This window comes from Rhinoderma darwinii, chromosome 2 (assembly GCF_050947455.1).
Source record: "Rhinoderma darwinii isolate aRhiDar2 chromosome 2, aRhiDar2.hap1, whole genome shotgun sequence".
Lineage (NCBI taxonomy): Eukaryota > Metazoa > Chordata > Amphibia > Anura > Rhinodermatidae > Rhinoderma > Rhinoderma darwinii.
The window spans coordinates 277426939-277446178 of record NC_134688.1 but is presented as its reverse complement, the minus strand read 5'-3'; the positions used below and the strand labels follow the sequence as shown (position 1 = coordinate 277446178).

Genomic DNA, 19240 nt, shown 5'->3' with positions numbered 1-19240 from the left:
CTGGTAAAATTAACCTAGCCTAAAAATTCTAGACTGTTCATGTCTTTGACAGTGGGCAAACTTACAAAATCAGCAAGGGATCAAATACTTATTTCCTTCACTGTATTGTCCCCCTTAAGGCCTCAGAATCAATGCTGATGTTCTTATGAATATTGATGTCTCGCTTTAATTCTTTAATTTATTTACTGATTGCATGCTGTGGCTCTACCCACATTGTATGTTTGCTATTGTTTCCAATAAATACCTCTACCTCCACTCAACTTTATAACTCTATAACTTTATAACTCTAACCCAAACTCGGAGACCCCTCACCATTCCACGCTAATTCATCAGTGCCCCTTTATTCTTCCCTGACATGGCTATAGTCGAGCAAACCCAGATGTGTGTGATATCCTTACATTTGGCTCACTGATGTTTCAGGTTTTGCAGTTATTTTCATCAAAATTGTGTTTTTTGTCACTTATTGCATCATTTTGAAGAATGGTGCCAATAAATAGCTGGACTGGTAAGGTGTGATATGTAAGGCGTTTGCAGAAATATTCCCTGAACACTGTTGCAAAACTTGTCCAGCCACTAGAGCAAGTACAGCACTTAAGTTAGTAAAAAGGTTAACCCCTTCACGACTGCCATACGGCTATATACGTTCTTACTACCGATGCCCCGTGCAGTTAGCACTTGTATAGACGTCGGCAGCCTGGAAGGGGTTTAATGAATGCAGTTCTGCTTCAGTGTGAGCAGCACTGCACTCTCATGTGTGCCGAGGCTTTGAGAGCCCCAGAATACACCCTCCACTGATAGTGCCACCCACAACCCCCGCAATACCCTCTGTAAATAGCGCCACATAAGCTCCCTGCAGCATCGGAATCCCCGGCCAGCGCTCTGGCCGAGGATTCCCCTCCTAGAGGGAGCCCCTGCCGTCTTCCCATCCCCGCTGTAGATAGTGCCAACCCCCTGCAAATAGCAAACACCCCCGCCCCGCTGTAGATAGCATCGCGCCCCCCACTGTAAATAGCGCTGTCTGAACTGACTCTAGGAGCGGAATCCCCTGTGTCAGATCGCACTGGCCGGGAATTCCACTTCTAGACAGAGACCCTGACGTCACTGTCCATTAGCACAGTGACATTAGTGGCTCTGTCTAGGAGCAGAATCCCCGGGCCAGTGCGATCAGACACCGGGGATTCCGCTCCCAGACTCAGTTCAGGTGGCGCTACTTCTAGTTGGGGGTGCGATGATATTTACAGTGGGGCGGGGGTTGGGGCGTTTGCTATCTGCAAGGGGGTTGCACCATCTACAGCAGGGATGGAAAGACGGCGGGGGCTCTCTATAGGAGGGGAATCTGCTACTGGAGAAGCCCCTGGTGTCACTATCCATATATGGACAATGACGTCAGCGGCTCTCTCTAGGAGCGGAATCCCCGGTGTCAGATGCTCTGTGTCAGGGATTCCGCTACTGGAGAAGCCCCTGGTGTCACTATCCATATATGAACAGTGAGGTCAGTGGCTACTCCTGGTGCGGAATCCCCGCTCTGGCAGGGGATGCCGCCTTACCCTTCCCAAGAAAGAAGCCCTCCTGTATACCATTTTGAACCCCTCACAGTTCAGCCTCCTCTTCTTCTGCTACAAATTTTCCTCTTTTTTAATTGAATAGTTAGTGGTCTAGCACTGCAAAAGTTGTGTGCTCGTACTTAACCGTCACAGTCTTTACCCAGATTATCATTCATGGATCTCTTGATATACTAATTTGTTATACGCTCAATGTATATACTGTTTTCTCTATTGTTATTCACTTACAGTTACATGTAATACTCATTGTCACTACTTGTGAATTTTATATGTTTTTATTTATTTATTTATTTAGTTATTTATTTGAGGTCTTAACTGATATTCAGTTTTTTTATGTGTGACTGATTTATAAAAAAAATTAAACATTCTTCCCATAAGCAACAAACCGGACTTTTTTGTTTTGTCATTACTGTTTAAATGCTACAATTGTTATGTTTTTTTTCTGTTAAGCAGGTCTTATACTATGAGCTGCTAGCAATTAGAGAAGCCTGCATTAGCCTGGAGAAGGACTACCAGCCTGGAATCACCTACATTGTGGTACAGAAAAGGCATCACACAAGGTTATTCTGTGCGGACCGAACTGAAAGGGTATGTAATATAGTGTGCAATTCTCCATATCTGTGGTGTAACGGGACAGCACAATGTGAAACTGCAACAACTAAGTTAGGAGCCTCCGTCACATATTCTACTAAAAATCCCAGATAAGATAGTGCAGTATGTAGTGCTATTTTGTCCGGAAAAATTATGGAAACCCATGGAACACATTAAAGTCAATAGCATTAGTCGGGCATCCTTGGTGTCTGTTATGTGACTGATCCGTCATTTCTGTTATTTTCGTTTTTCTGTACTTATAACTGAACAGAAAATAGCCTTACACAAATATGTCAAGTATTGTGACCAAAATATGCTAAAAATTAATAAAAACTAAAGCTGTAATCCTTAAAGGGGTTCTCCGGAACTTTTTAAAATCGGCAGCAAGGCAGGGGGTGGTTTAAAATAATAAACTAACAGATACTGAACCCCTGAAGTCCCCCCTCTGCTCTAGCACTGAGAGTTCTCCACCGCTCTGGTTCAGAAAGCTACTGCAGTGGTCACATGCCATTCATGGCTGGCTTTCGCGGTGATGCTGCCATGAACGGCATGTGAAAGCTAAGGTCGGTGATTGACTGCAGGGGCATGTGAATGATGAATGGCATGTGGCCTCTGCAAGAGCTTCCGTTACCAGAGCGGCAGAGAACGAAGCCTCAGTGCTGTAGCGTGGGGTACTTCAGGGGGTGTGTATCTTATAGATTATTACTTTATACCATCCCCTGCCCTGCTGCCTATTTTTTTTAAAAACGGAATAACCCCCTTTAAATAAGATATATGACCTCATGATTTTTGAGAATATGTCAAAACTCTTCAGGTAGGAAAGGGATAAAAGAATATATATTTATTTACCTCTCGTGCTATCAAACTTGAAATGCGATTTTAAACACAGAAATTTAAAACCTGTATGAAATAGTTAAAGGGGTTCCCCTCTTAGGACAATCCCTACTTGTTAGAAGTGTCCGCTGACAATAAGCTGATCACACACACTGTCTCACTGCTGGAACCCCAGGGATATACTGTAATATGTGGAGAAAAAAATCTGGCAGTAATTGTTCAATTTCCCTGCAGCGCCACCGTATGAGAAATTAGGCATTACACGGTTCTCATTTAAATCTAAGGGTTATCTCTTTGATGAAGAGCAGATAGATGCTTTTTGTAACCGTTCTTCACTCTGGCCAAAAGATAAGGATCCTGAACAGGGGACCCCCTCTATTAACCCAGAATCAATTAATAGGTTAAATAATAATGGGTTTTCTAAACTGGACAACCCATTTAAGTGCACTTCACCTCTATAAATTAAGCTTCTAATCCAGTAATTCTCAACCTTTTTACCACATAGGAACTGCAGACAAAAATGTTCCCCTCATGGGGAACCCCTACAACTTCCCTATCCTTACTGCAAGGCTCTACTCACATTAGTGTCATTAATTACCTTCTTATCCTCGTGGCGACATCTGCTGTGTACTAACGGTACTGGTGCCATGTAGCTAGCACAAAATTCGGTAAATTTACGGCACCCTGAATAGTGCGGACACAGGAACTTTGCCTACACCACTGAGCAGGTGTCAGCTGTATATTACTCCGATCCCAGCTGTTTAACCCCTCAGATGCCGCAGTAAATAGCGACTGCAGCATCTAAGTGGTCAGACAGAGTGAGGGGCTACTTCTGCTGTCCCATCTGCATCCCCGCAATGCATTTTTGGAGTGCCCCCCAGGTCTGCCATGTGTGTATGCCTATTAGGCCCTGCTAGAGGCAAGTCCTATTAGGCTGCCTGTAAATTTTTACACTGACAGACATAATACGTTGCAATACAGAAGTACTGTATTGCATTGTATTAAGTAAGCGATCCAAGACGGCATGGTTTAAGACCCCTAGTGCGACTAAAGAAAATTAAAATGTTAAATGAAAGTTAAATAAAATGTTTAGAAAAATAAATCCAAAGTAGAGTAAAAGAAATCAAAATACTTTTCCCCCCTTTATAAAATACTTTATGGGAGAAAATAAAAATATTTTAAAAGGTAGCAATTATGTGTATCTCCGCAAAAATATAATACTATAAAATGAATGTGTTATTTATCCCACAAGGTGAAAAAGAACAAAAAACAATGGCAAAATTGCATTTTCTTTGTTCATTTTTCTTTCAAAAAAGTCCTATGAACTCAAAATGCTATCAATAAAAACTACAACTCGTACCTGCAAAAAACAAGCCCTCATGAAGCTCTGTCGATGGTATGGCTCTTGGAATGCGGCCACACAAAAACAAATCAGAATAAAGTGTTTTTTATTGTGCAAAAGTAGTGAAACTGTTGTTTCAGGTGACTTTTTCAGAATCTGCCATCATGTGTGTGTACATGAGGAATAACTGAATATTTTTCCCCCTGCAGGCTCCATATCTAAATGTCACTTTTCCCTGAACTCCTCGCCAGGGGTGAAGGAGACCAGCTGCAATGAAATCTCCTATAGAACACTTACTAGAAGCAGCAGAGTCTCTTAGCCCGTCCCGCCCCTCTCCATAGACATTTATAGGCAGCAGCTGTAATCTAATCTCTCACGTCTTCATCGCTGCTTTTACCAGTGAATTAAGAGTGAGTGATCAGTTCGTGAGGCAGGGTTGCGGACACTAGGCGCCTAAAAACTGGAAGAAAGAGGCATTTTTTCTGTCATTTACAATGTTTCTTATATTAAATAGTTATGGCTCTCAAAAAAACAATAATAATAATTGTGCCCTCAAGGCCAAAGATAACTTTAAGGGGTCAACAGATCTATGACAGATCTATTTTGAAATTGTGACAAGAATGGTTGCAGACTATGCTATTCTTGCCATCAAAAAAGCATTGAAATCTGACAGAATGAAGGGTAGCGGCAGTGGGACAATATGTCTTACTGTCTTTTGGGGGTGCCCTAACCAGGTTTCCAGGAGCCTTGGGGAACACCGCTCTACTCACACAATGGGATTTATGAGTGCTGCACCATTACCACATTGCAGGGGAACTGTTTCTATGGAAAAACTTTGCACTATGTAAATAGGATTGTCTGTCAAAAAAGTTTAAAAAGTACAAAGAGTAAGGGTAGGTGTGAAAAACTGTAGGTGGAAGATTGTGAGATCTTACCCACATATTGGTGTTTCGTGTCACAGTTGTAAAATTTTCTAAACTCATACAAAAGGTCATATGGCAGACATCTACATGTGAAAAAGAAATGACTGACTAATCCAGTTAGTAGCGATAAGGTTATAGGTAAATGTCCCTGTTAAGGGAAGGCTCTGTAAAAGAAGCCTCTGTTAATAATAGACGGTAGCGCTGCTGGTTTTCGTAATGAAACACCTCACGTTTATTTTTCTCAGCAGTTCTGTTCATAGTGCCACAGCTTTATGTACTATGTTTGCCCCCCCCCCCCCATCTCCACACCTTCTTTTGGTGCCATTTGAAAAGGGTATATACGTCAAAACGTGTAAGCACTCCCTGTTACTCCGTTGTATCATGGTGTAGAACTTCTTTAATGTCACTAATGTGTTTGTAAGCCTAAAGAGTTGTAACCCCTTCTATATAATCTCTTTGCATCAGGTTGGAAGAAGTGGAAATATTCCAGCAGGTACCACTGTGGATACAGATATCACACATCCTTACGAGTTTGATTTTTACCTCTGCAGCCATGCTGGAATACAGGTATTTTGGCATCAGTTCTGTCAGCGTAAATCATATGTAACTAGCTTTTATACCCGGCGTTGCTTGGGAGGTTGACTTAAGGTATATATATAGTAAAAGCTCACTAATTAAATACCTCTCGATATGAATTTAATTGCTAGAGAGTGTAAATAATGTTATTGGAAGCATAAAAGAAATGAAATGAAGCAATATATTCATTACAGATTTAGTCCTCATGCATAGACTTCTATTGGCCACGGGAAGTTTGCTTACGGGAAGGTGCCCGGAGCCGTTGAAAAATATAGAACATGTCCTATTTCAGGCCGTAATTACGGCACGGGCAGGCCCATGTTAAGGCCGGATTCACACGAGCGTGTTCAGTCTGTGATATACGGTCCGCAGGTCGGCCGCATTTCCCGGACTGAGCACACTGCAGGGAGCTGGGATCCTAGCATCATCGTTATCTATGACGCTAGGAGTCTCTGCCTCTCCGCGGAACTACTGTCCCGTACTGAAAACATGTTTTCAGTACGTGACCGTTTTCCCGCAGCCAGGCAGCGACTTCTAGCGTCATAGATAACGATGATGCTAGGAGCCCAGCTCCCTGCAGTGTGCTCAGTCCGGGAAATGCGGCCGACCTGCGGACCGTATATCACGGACTGAACACGCTCGTGTGAATCCGGCTTTAGGCTTCATGCCCACTTCAGTCTTCTTCTTCAGGGTGCTAGCCGTTTTTCAGACGGCTAGCACCCTGACCCATTCATTTCAATGGGGCCATGCACACTTCAGTTTTTTTAACGGTCATGTTGCTCCGTTCCGACAAAAGTAGAGCATGTCCTACTTGGTCCGAGATTCCATGACCGTGAGGCCCATGCAAGTCAATGGGGCCGTCAAAAAAACTGAAGGCACACGGATGGCATCCGTATGCTGTCCGTGTGTGACGGAGCCGTTGCCTAGCAATGGGCGGGCAGAGGTACACATGCAGACAGATACTGCACTAATCGGCAGCCCCTTCTCTCTGTCAACCACTGATAGAGAGAAGAGGCTGCTGATCAGTGCTGGAATGCAGCGATATTAAGAAAAATAAGTTCCTACGTACCCCGGCCGTTGTCTTGGTGACGCGTCCCTCTTCTGACATCCAGTCCGACCTCCCTGGATGACGCGGCAGTCCATTTGACTGCTGCAGCCTGTGATTGGCTGCAGCAGTCACTTAGTCTGAAACGTCATCTCAGGAGGCCGGACTTGAGGAAGAAGCACGCAAGCAGGGAGTTCTGGGTAAGTAGTAACTTTTTGTTGCAGTTTTTTTTTAAATGAACCATTAATCTATAGTGTGAACGCCGCACATGGTATTCCCTGTCCAGCGGTAGTCTCTGTCCAGGGTGCTGAAAGAGTTACGGGGCTGCACTGATCGGCAGTAACTCTTTCAGCACCCTGGACAGTGAGTACTGCTGGACAGGGAATATCATGTGCGGCGCTCACAATATCATGTACATAGTGTGAACGGGTTTCAGTTTTGTCTCGGAAACTGAAACACGGAAGTATACACGGAGTACACACGGGAAGCACACGGTTCTAATCACAGACATACGGATCCGTGAAAAACGGCTGTGAAAACGGTGATGAAAGTGTGCATGAGGCCTAAAAGTCTATGGGGCTCATGTAATTACGGGTGGCTACGTGTGTGCACCCGTAATTACGGGAGCGTTGCTAGGCGACGTCAGGGGATAGTCATTGTCCAGGGTGCTGAAAGAGTTAACTGATCGGCTCATCTATGTGAAAGCTTCACCAACTACCTCGCTCATGAAAACAAGACTAGTAGCAGGCATATGTTTTTCTGATGTGTGTATATTTGCTGTTCATTTTCCTGTGCTAAAAGCATAAGCAAGTTACATACATAGTTACATAGTTCGTACTTTTGAAAAAAGACACATGTCCATCGAGTACAACCAAGGGATGGGAAAAGGAAAGTAAAAAAATTCTATACATAGGAGCTAATACTTTTTTGTTCTTGGAAATTATCTAAGCCTTTTTTAAAGCCATCTACTGTCCCTGCTGTGACCAGCTCCTGCAGTAGGCTATTCCATAGATTCACAGTTCTCACGGTAAAGAAGGCTTGTCGCCTCTGCAGCTTGAACCTTTTTTTGTCCAGACGGAGGGAGTGCCCCCTTTTTTTTTGAGGGGGCTTTACAAGGAACAGGATTTCACCATATCTTTTGTATGTGCCATTAATATATTTATATAAATTAATCATGTCCCCCCCTTAGTCGTCTTTTTTCAAGCTAAATAGGTTTAATTCTTTTAATCTTTCCTCATAACTTAGATTTTCCTATTAGCTTCGTTGCTCTTCTTTGTATTTTTCCAAACACCAGGGCATCCTTTCTATGAACTGGAGCCCAGAACTGAACTGCATATTCTAGATGAGGCCTCACTAATTCTTTGTAAAGTGGCAATATTACATCCCTGTCCCGCGAGTCCATGCCTCTTTTAATACACGACAATATCCTGCTGGCCTTTGAAGCAGCTGATTGACATTGCATGCGGTTATTTAGTTTATGATTTACAAGTACACCCAGATCCTTCTCAACAAGTGACTCCCCCAGTGTAGCTCCCCCTAGGACATATGATGCATGCAGGTTGTTCGTACCCAGGTGCATAACTTTAAATTTATCTACATTAAACTTCATTTTCCAAGTGGACGCCCAAACACTCAGTTTGTTTAAACCCGCTTGCAATTCACGAACATCTTCCATAGACTGAACATTACTACATAGCTTGGTGTCATCTGCAAAAATAGAAATAGTGCTATTAATCCCATCCTCTATATCATTAATAAATAAGTTGAGTAATAGTGGTCCCAGCACGGAACCCTGGTGTACACCACTTATTACCGGGGACCATTCAGAGTAGGAATCATTGACCACAACTCTCTGGATACGGTCCTTGAGCCAATTCTCAATCCAATTACAAACTATACTTTCTAAACCTATAGTCCTTAGTTTACCCATTAGACGTCTATGAGGGACAGTGTCAAATGCAAATTTGCAAAGTCCAAAAACATTATATCCACAGCGGCCCCTCTGTCTAGGCTTCTGCTCACCTCTTCATAAAAACAAATCAGGTTGGTTTGACAGCTTCTGCTGGCTGTCACTTATAATACTATTTTTTGTCACATAATCCTGTATATAGTCCCTCAATAGCCCCTCAAACATTTTCCCCACGATGGATGTTAAGCTTACTGGTCTATAATTACCCGGGGAAGACCTAGAGCCCTTTTTGAAAATATGCACCACATTTGCCCTGCGCCAGTCCTTTGGTACTATACCAGTCACTAGAGAATCACTGAATATTATGAAGAGGGGGACAGAAATAACTGAACTAAGCTCTTTAAGAATTCTAGGGTGTAACCCATCTGGTCCCGGGGCCTTGTGCACATTTATTTTATTTTATTTAGCTTGGACCATATCTACATTCATCCAATTCAGTATATCAACTGATATATTAACAGCACTGTCAGCGGCTACATCAGCTCCTCTTTCTTCTGTTGTATATACAGAGCTGAAGAACCCATTTAGTAACTGCCTTCTCTTGATCCCCTGTGACCAACTCCCCATTACCACTATCTAGGGGTCCTACATGTTCAGAGTTCGGCTTTTTTTGCATTTCTATACTTGAAGATTTTTTGGGGATTTGTTTTACTATCCTTGGCCACCTGCCTTTCATTTTGTATTTTTGCTGATTTTTTTTTAACTTTTTTACAAAATTATAAAGGCTTTTATTAAGCTCTTTATAATTTACAAAGGCTACATCTGTACCCTCAGATTTGTATTTTTCAAATGCCCTTTTTTTGTCATGTATTGCCCTTTTTTACAGGATGTGTAAGCCATGTGGGGTTTCATTTTAGTCGTTTATACTTGTTACCTATAGGAATAAATTTTGCACTATAATTACCCAAAGTAGATTTGAAAATCTCCCATTTATCATTTGTTCCATTATTTGACATTAGTTCTTCCCAGTCCATATCCTGAATTGCAGCCCTCATCCTGGGGAAATTGGCCTTCTTAAAATTAAGTGTGTTTGCCCTCCCAGCCTGTGTTTGTTTTTTACAGTATAGGTAAAATATAACTATATTGTGATCATTGTTACCGAGGTTTTCATGAACATGGACATTCCCAACAAGCTCTGCATTATTAGAAATGACCAGATCCAACAGAGCTTCACCTCTGGTCGGGTCTTCCACAAACTGGCCCATAAAATTTTCCTGCAACAGGTTGAGGAAATGTCTCCCCTTTGCAGTTGAAGCCGAACCATGACACCAATTAATATCCCGGAAATTAAAATCTCCCATTATCACTACAGTACCAGCCTGTGCAGCCTGCTACATCTATTTATATAGCTGACATTCCATCTCCTCAGTTATATTGGGGGGTCTATAGATTACACCAAATGTAATTTTTTCAGTGTTTACCTTCCTTTCTAGTTCCACCCACAAGGTTTCAACCTCCTCATAATCTTCACCCACTATTCTCTCTTTCACACTCGCCTTCATATCACTTCTCACATACAGACATACACCACCGCCTTTCCTATTCGCCCTGTCTTTCCGAAACCGTGTGAAACCCTGTAGATTTACAGCCCAGTCGTGCGAAGAGCCTAGCCATGTTTCAGCAACACCAACTATATCTATATGTTCCTCCAGTATCAAGGCCTGCAGCTCCCTCATTTTGCTTGCTAGACTTCTGGCATTTGTGAACATACACTTTAACTTGCCTTTAACTGTTTCACTTTCAGTATCAGAAATGTGATTATTTGACATTATTTGGGCATTTTTTTTTCTTTGCTGTTTTGTAACGAAAGGATCTCCTTATCCTGTTGTCTAGTCCTCTCCCCACAGTCTGTTTCTCCTCCTACCAATATAGTCTGACCCCTCTATAACCTAACTACCCCTTTATTTTCTACATTGGCCTCCCTCCTCAGCCCTAGTTTAAATACTCCGCCACCGCAGCTAGAATTCTCTACACCAGCACAGCGGACCACCTTCTATTTAGGTGCAAATCATCTGCAGAATACAGTTTGTACCCCACTGAAAAGTCAGCCCAGTGCTCTAGGAACCAAAAGCCTTCTCCTCTACATCAAGACTTAAGCCATGCATTTAACTCCCTTAGTTCCCGCTGTCTTTCCTGTGATGTGCATGGCACAGGAAGTATTCCTGAGAATACTACCTTGGAGGTCCTCCCCTTCAGCTTGTAGCCTAGTTCCTTAAAATTATTCTTAAGGCTCCTCCACCTACCATTTATTCTGTCGTTGGTACCTACATGTACCAAAAGCTGGATCATCACCAGCCCCTCCCAGTAATTTATCCACCTGTTCCACCACATGCTGAACCCTGGCACCAGGGAGATAGCAAACCATTCGGTTGAGGCATTCTTGGCGACAAATTATTCTATCCGTCTTCCTGATTATAGAATCCCCTACAACTACCAATTGTCTTGCCTTACCTGCATTACCATCCTGCCAACTACTAGCTGGGCTGTTCTCCCGGCTGTTAGGGAGATCAGTATCCACTAGGGCTGCCATTTCTGAGACAGACACCCTCGCATCATCACTCAACTTGGCAATTTTGCTTGGAATATCAGAAACAGGATTGGCCTTCCTTTTGTTGGACCCCTTTCTACTGCCCCTAACTACATTAACCCAGCTACTTGCCTGATCCTGCTGACCCATGTCTTCACCCTCCAGTTCTACCCCACTATCTGCTTGCTCAGTCAGCAGCATGCTTTGCTCAAGATTGTCTATCGCCCTCAGTGTTGCATTCTGCTCCTCCAGATCTCTAATGCGAGCTTTCAGGTGAACAACATGCTCACATCTGCCACAGAGGTATTCACCCTGGAACTCCGGCTCCAGTCGTGCATACATATGGCAAACTGTGCACTGAAGAAAACCTCCAATCTTGCAATTCATTATCCCAGTTACAAAAAAACTGTGAACAATTGTTAGAGTAAAAGAAGAGTACTTACAGGGGCTTTAACTCCTCTTCTTAACTCCGGTTTTATAACTCCACTTATATCACAAGCCACTTAATTCAGCTAGCTCAGTAATATATCATTGTGGGTTGATAGAAGTTCAGGTTAGTAGGGCTTTTCAGGGTACAGTGAGGGTTTGATATTGGTGTAACTCCCACCTAAGATGAATTCTTCATTATAGATGGAGTTCTCCTTTAATTCTGTAACTTAATATGCTACCCTGTGGGTGCCAAAGTAAAACATTTTTTGGTATAGACCGTCCAGAAAATGGTTGAAAGTTCTGATAACAGAAGTTGCACATCTTTTATAAATATAATACAAAGTTCTTGCTGTTGGTTGTATATTTCACCAGTGAATGACTAGGCACATCCTTCTTTGTCTTTAGCTTCCGCTAGAAATGTTTAAGTTCAATTCTTAATCTTGGATTCTGAAAAATCTTGACCATTTTGTAAACCTATTTGAAATTTCCATTTCATTGTCTACACTTTTTATTGTTATACCATATTCAAATCCAACTTTATCTTTTAGGGTACTAGCAGGCCTTCTCACTATCATGTCTTGTGGGATGATAACTGTTTCACTGCTGATGAACTCCAGCTGCTGACCTACCAGCTGTGCCACACGTATGTGCGATGCACGCGATCAGTCTCTATCCCTGCACCCGCCTATTATGCTCATCTTGTGGCATTCAGAGCTAGGTACCATCTCGTGGATAAGGAGCATGACAGGTAAATTACTAAGCAATTATAATACTCCTAACCTCCACTAGCTTTCTCCTCATTTGTTCTCAATCCTTTATTTTTCTAGCAGTCTTATCCTCTTCCTTCTGTAAAAATCTTAATGTATTTATGTATATTCAGTATATTATGTATATTCAGTACTGTGCAAAAGTTTTAGGTAGTTGTGGAAAAATGCTGCAAAGTAAGAATGCTTTAAAAAAATAGAAGTGTTAATAGTTTTTTTAAATAAATTTGCAAAATGCAAAGTGAATGAACGAACAGAAGAGAAATCTAAATCAAATCAATATTTGGTGTGACCACCCTTTGCCTTCAAAACGGCATCAATTCTAGATACACTTGCAAAAAGTCATGTATTTTATAAAATTTTCATCATTTTCATACGTAGGTTAAAACACAGTCATTAACTGTGTAGGAGGTTTTAAAATTGGGTGAGGAACAGCCAAACTCTGCTACAAAGGTGAGGTTGTGAAAGACAGTTTCCTGTCATGGGTCCACCATGGCAAGACTGAGCACAGCAACAAGACACAAGTTGGTTCTACTGCATCAGCAAGATCTTTCCCAAACATTTCAAAGCAGCCTGGGGTTTCAAGATGTGCTGTTCAAGCTCTTATGAAGAAGCACAAAGAAACAGCCAACATTGAGGACCGTAGACGCTGTGGTTGGCCAAGGAAACTGTCACGGCGCGGGGTGTGGACCCACTGGACAGTACCGCGTAGCGGGATAGCAGCTGGCCAAACAGGTACAATTCAATGTCTATAGTTCAGAAAGGGTACCTGAGGCAATGTAGACAGTAGCTGTACATTCAGGCTAACATGAGGCTCCGACAGTAGACAGACACCCGGCGGGGTGCGGCACAGTAGATGCAGCGGAGGGCACAAAAAAACTCCAACTCTTGACGGCACAGTAGCACGGGATACAGGGTACAGGCAGCAAGAACGGGAAGCATTCTGGGTTGATTGCAGTATTCTGCAATTGTGCGCGTACTGGCCCTTTAAGGCTGTGCACGCGCGGGCCCTGCGGGAGACCGTGTCCGGAAGTGAGTGCCGCCGTCTCTCAGGAGGGAGATGCCGCCGGGAACTGACTCGTCCATGGCCGCGGCCGTCAGAGGGTAAGTCAGGACGACGGTCCGCGGCCATAGACGTTACAGAAACTTCGTGCAGCAGATTAAAAACATTTGTGGGTAAAGTGAGGATAGGATATTGGTGTGACTCATATCTACTGTTTTTCACAACCTCACCTTTGTAGCAGAGTTTGGCTGTTCCTCACCCAATTTTAAGCCTTCCACACACCGCTGTTTCTGTTACAGTTAAGGACTGTGTTTCAACCTACGTGTGAAACTTATGATCCTTATCACCGGTTTGGTATAATTGGTGAATCATACACCTGACTATAATCCTACAAAATCCATGACTTTGTGCAAGAGTACCTAGAAGAATTGATGCTGTTTTGAAGGCAAAGGGAGGTCACACCAAATATTGATTTGATTTAGATTTCTCTTTTGTTCATTGATAAAAAAAACAACTATTTACACTTCTATTTTTGAAAGCATTCTTACTTTGCAGCATTTTTCCACAACTGCCTAAGACTTTTGCACAATACTGTATATTCTATCATTCATAACTGTAATCTTCCTGTTAGCAACCTTCAGCTGGTGTAATTTACTGTGTTATTCTCCACAAGTCTAAGCTACATGATGGCTTTTTATCACGTGCTTGGATTTTGTGGCCTAATAATTTACATTGAGTTGCAAAAAGTGTGTTTGATGTAACTCTGACAGGTGAATGGGGACGTTTCTACTATAATCTGCTAACATGCATTTGGCTAATTTGAATACATCTTTTTCAGATTATGATTTATTTATACACTTAATATTTCTTGTGAAAATGTAACTTCAATGAATAGTGAATTATCTAATACAGAATTCTAATTTCCATAATATGGTAAATGGCGAGCTTCTTTTAAGACCTATGATTGATCAGGTATGCGTCCGGTTTAGCCTGACAGAATCTTTTATGTCATATGCTCCTGATCAGTATCCATGGCAACTGAGCTGCTGCCATCAACCAAACTTTTCTAAGCAAAAGCTTATTACCTTAGAAACCTCAGACCGATGCGGTGACCTTACTCCTAAGTGATAGGAATGATTACTTTGAATGCTGTTAACCTTAAATATTTCACATTACCTGACATGTTGAAATAAATAGTACATAAATATATACAAGGATGGGCACCATATTCCATTTGGCGAACTTTAATTGTGCTGCCGGATTTATTCTGTCTCTCGAATATTGAACCCATTTTTCAGAGACACTCTTTGAAATGAAGAAATGAGAAACAATAATTAAAGGGGTATTCCCAACTTCCCATCTTACTCGGTAGTTTCTGTAACACCCATATGAATGGATAGAGAGGGACACTCTTCCATTCATTCACTGCCTGCATGAAGTGGCCGACGACCGCCTCACAGGACTGACCCCCGGATGACCGCCATTTTGGAGATAGGTGCATGTCTCAGAGCTGTTTAAGTTGAGAATACTGTAGCTCTTGATTGTCGATAAAACCATATGGTTATGTACAGTGTGACAAATGGAGAATAAGAGAATGTAAATTGTTTCCATTGAGATTTTTGTCTTTTGAACACATTGAATTACTAGATTTGGTATATAAGGGTCCCATTCACCCTTTTCCTCCTCGATTTCTTATAATTTTAGCAATAATTGGTACATATTTAGGGCTGAATTTGTGGCATGAATTTTATAATGCTAACTAATTTTTCTATTCGATAGTGCTGAAGGAAGCCACGTATCTGGTCAAAGCAATGGTCGGGACCCACAAGCCCTTGCCAAGGCCGTGCAAATTCACCAGGATACCTTACGTACCATGTACTTCGCGTGAGAGCAACTTTTGCCCCTAAAAATGCATAGGTTTGACTTACAACAAGAAACCTGAAGAATTTCATGTGGGTTTTAAGGGCCCAGTAGAGTGGTTCACATTCTCCTGCCCTCCTTTCTCCCCCAGGCCTTTTCTTCTGGCTTGCACTGAAGCCCGGGCACAGAGATTGAGGGGAGGGCTAATCCTGGGAATAGAAGATTTTTGAGGAACACAGCACTATTATGCAATATGAAACCAGCCAACTGCTAGATCGTTGTAATGGAGCCTCCACTTGGATGCACTGCTTACGTTTTGTCTTTCTTTTACTTTCCAATATTTTAACCCTTTTATGCCTTTACCTCAAATTGCTCTGCAGCACTAGCTGTCTTTGCAAAAAAGAAAAAGAAAAAAATATGAAGAAAGACAAGCAAAACATAGGGATGTATGGGAGTATGTTTCCATACATGTACATACTTGGGCTTTGTTTTGCCGGTACTTGGGTATACAGCATAATTGTGATTCGAGAGATCTATTCAACCTGCTGTTGTATCTTTTAGTGACCATGCCTAATACCTGATCTACTTAATGTTGACCTCTTAACCCCTTCTGATAATATCGGAGTGACTTGTAAAACTCTAGCTGCACAGGGGTTTAAGTGTAGGCTCTTATGTGTGCCCAGGTATGTTTATATGTATTACACGTATATGTGTGTAATTATTGATTACATATATGTGTTTACGTATATTTGTGTGTGCGTATGTGTCGATAATGGACCTGAAGTAGAAGGATATTGTGCAAAAAAACTAGGATTTATATTTGTGCCACCGTCTGTCTCATTTTCATGTCCCACGTTTTTGCCTTTTATGTCAACCTCATTTGCATAAGCCGAGTCCTTCAGTGCTTCCCCTTTATTTTATTTTGCCACATTATACTTAGCAAGATGCAAGCGGGTATTGCATGTGCCTAGTGCTACGGTCATGCAAGTGACTGGATATATACTTTGGCTACTACAACAAGAATATTGCCACTTATTCCCTGCTGTGCAGCAACACAAATGTTGGCATTGGGATAGGAAAAGATTAGCACATGGCCCTCTGTGGGTCTTGGCCTATGGTCTAATTTATCGAACTCCTTCTCTCTTGCTATGTATGCATTTTATTCATGTGCGAAAAAGCAAAGAATCCATAACAAATCCCGCGTCTCAGTGTTCGCTCATTTAAGATATTTCCTCAATATATTGAATAACCTCCTTATTCTGTATGCTGCAAACGGTCGTTCATCCCTGCATATTAGGGAGTGTCTTAAAACCTTTCACCCTCCAAAAGAGTGTGGGAATGAATCTTCTCTTTAGTCATGTAACATATGCTGTACATGGTTGTGTGGGAATTGTAAGCTTTTCTAGCAACACACATATATATATATATATATATATATATATATATATATATATATATATATATATATATATATATATATATATAATGTGTGTGTATTTATTAGATTAATGACACTAATTTAATTATTTCAGAACCTATTCTCTCTGCCACCATTGTTGTTCTTTTTATGTTTGTTTTTTTTTAAAAACAGAACCGTTTTTTTCAGTTTTTTGTTTTGGTGTCTCACGAGATGTAGGTTTAACTGTTCTCATTTTAGTGCAATAAGCATAAATGAATTTAAACCCAGCATTGCCAAAGAGGCCTGCTCAACTTTGCTGGCCCTTGTGGCTACTTTGGGATTCAAATAAATAATAGCCTTAATTATGAAATGATCGTGTCCAAACAGTGACGTCTACCCATTATGGGAAGTAACGTGTTCCAGTCAGTGAGTAGTGCAATGCTTTGGTGTTTATGCTTTACATGTCTCAATCAAAAGTTTTATTTTCACATATGGACCAATATGATCTCTTTACGACACCTTATCAGAAAGGGTTCACACTACTTTACACGCTACAAGTGAAATCCAAGAATAAATGTAATACTGAGTTAAGGTTACGGTCACACGTACCATTTGAATTATGTTTTGGCCAGATATCACATTGTAGTATACAGGGTTTAACCACAGCATGCAGTTTTCCTCACTGTTATTATTGGGGAAATCATGCAAGACAAAAAAGTAGGTAGTAACTACAGTCTCTATATGCGGTTTACTGCAGCTTTCTGCCACACCAGTTCTGCACATTATTTGCCAAAAACAAGTAGACGAGTAGAAAACTCTCATGGTATCCCTTCACATTTTTGGGAAATATATGGATGAAAAATGGACTGAAAATGCGTCCATGTAATATGTATGTATGTATGTGTGTGTGTGTGTGTGTGTGTGTGTGTGTGTGTGTGTGTACACCTTACCTTAAACAATTCCACATATACATGTGATATACATGCTGGCTTTTTTGCGCCATGTATACAGGTTCAGTTTAACATTTGCAAACATTGATAAACAGCTGAAATTATTTAATTTTTTTTTAACAAAAGTTCTGGATAGAAAGCTAAACCCAAGCAATACTTATTTTCATATTCATCTAAATTTAATGAGCTATTGTATCTCAAAACCAAAAGTTGAGTTGGTTTTGGGATAATTATTTTTTTGTATTACTATTAATATGCATTTGGCATACTTATATAAAATAATATAATTACCATGCTTTATATAACTAATATAGTATTCCAAAGATTAAATCTTTATCCCCCTATGAATTTATATGTCAGTAAGTAATTAACTACACATTATTGTTACATTGCTAAATTTGTGCCTATCACTTCACACCTGGTGCGAACATTTTGGTCCAGTTTCACAGAACACTTCCCACCAATGGCTACCATGCAAAATGTTACTTCATAGAAAGTAAGGCTTCATAGCCAATATTCATATGGCAGTGTCGTGATATAACGCTGAAAACTATTAAGTGGACTATATATTAGTGCCATGAAGTGGGAACACATTCTTCTCTGGTATCATCACCTGTTTATCCTCGGTCCTATGAAATAACATTTAATGAGCTTTATGGATGTCTCGCACTTTGATTGTATTGATACACTGTTCTTTAAGAGGCAACAAGAGAAAGATATTGATAACATGGCATCCACAAGTCTAGTTTGAAGCTGGAATTATCTGGCTTATGGACATTCAAAAGTAGAAATTCTGATGGGCTGCACAATCAAAGGGGTCTTCCCATCAGGACAACAACCCTTTCATGTTGCAGCTTCTATACAAATGAGTTAGGAGACGCTGCGGCCATTTACACATTTCCCCACTCTGGTTTATTGGGAGCGGGGGGTCTGGGCTGATCAGAAGTGCCTAAAGTGCAGGTTCAGCATTCAACACCATTTTACAGTTTACCTATAGCTATAATTAACATGAAGTTGAGTTACTCTGTAAATACATTGTAGTAATTATCATGTACTGAACCTGAGTTACTGCTTGTATTATAGTCCAGAGCAGCATTCACAATTATGCTGCATACTTTGGAGTTAATAAACAGCTTGTCGACAGATTATGCTCCCGAACACCCCCCTAAAAAAAAAAAAGAGCTGAGCTTCTTATAATACATGTGTGTGATTTTTTTTACCCATATCAGTATGCCGTACCGTGTCCAGTATTACCCAGCATCCCCCTGATAGCAAATGACTAGAGCAAGCTGAGTGCAGAGATTGAGCCACCAGGGCGTGCTTGAAGGATTTAGCTCAGCAGTCTGCAGAATTTTCAGTACTGTACACAGTACTCAGTAGATAAGAATTGGCAATAATACATGCTATAACTCAAAGTCATTAGCAGATAATAAAGCAAAGTATTAACATTTTCTATTACATTATGT

General features: G+C 41.2%; 1 protein-coding gene across 4 annotated transcripts in view; it reads left to right on the top strand.

Annotated features, from left to right (window-relative positions):
• LOC142742991 (protein argonaute-3) overlaps positions 1-16930 on the top strand; it is a 75815-nt gene extending 58885 nt beyond the window's left edge. For 2 of the 4 annotated variants that reach the window (XM_075853297.1, XM_075853295.1), the window contains exons 15-18: positions 2016-2150; positions 5718-5819; positions 12347-12546; positions 15345-16930. In XM_075853297.1, the coding sequence (XP_075709412.1) occupies positions 2016-2150; positions 5718-5819; positions 12347-12546; positions 15345-15453 (546 nt within the window). In that variant the 3' untranslated portion in view covers positions 15454-16930. Of the gene's footprint in view, positions 1-2012; positions 2151-5717; positions 5820-12346; positions 12547-15344 lie in introns of all 4 variants that reach the window. The other 2 variants (XM_075853296.1, XM_075853293.1) reach the window with 1 other exon arrangement.
• Positions 16931-19240: the final 2310 nt, after the last annotated feature.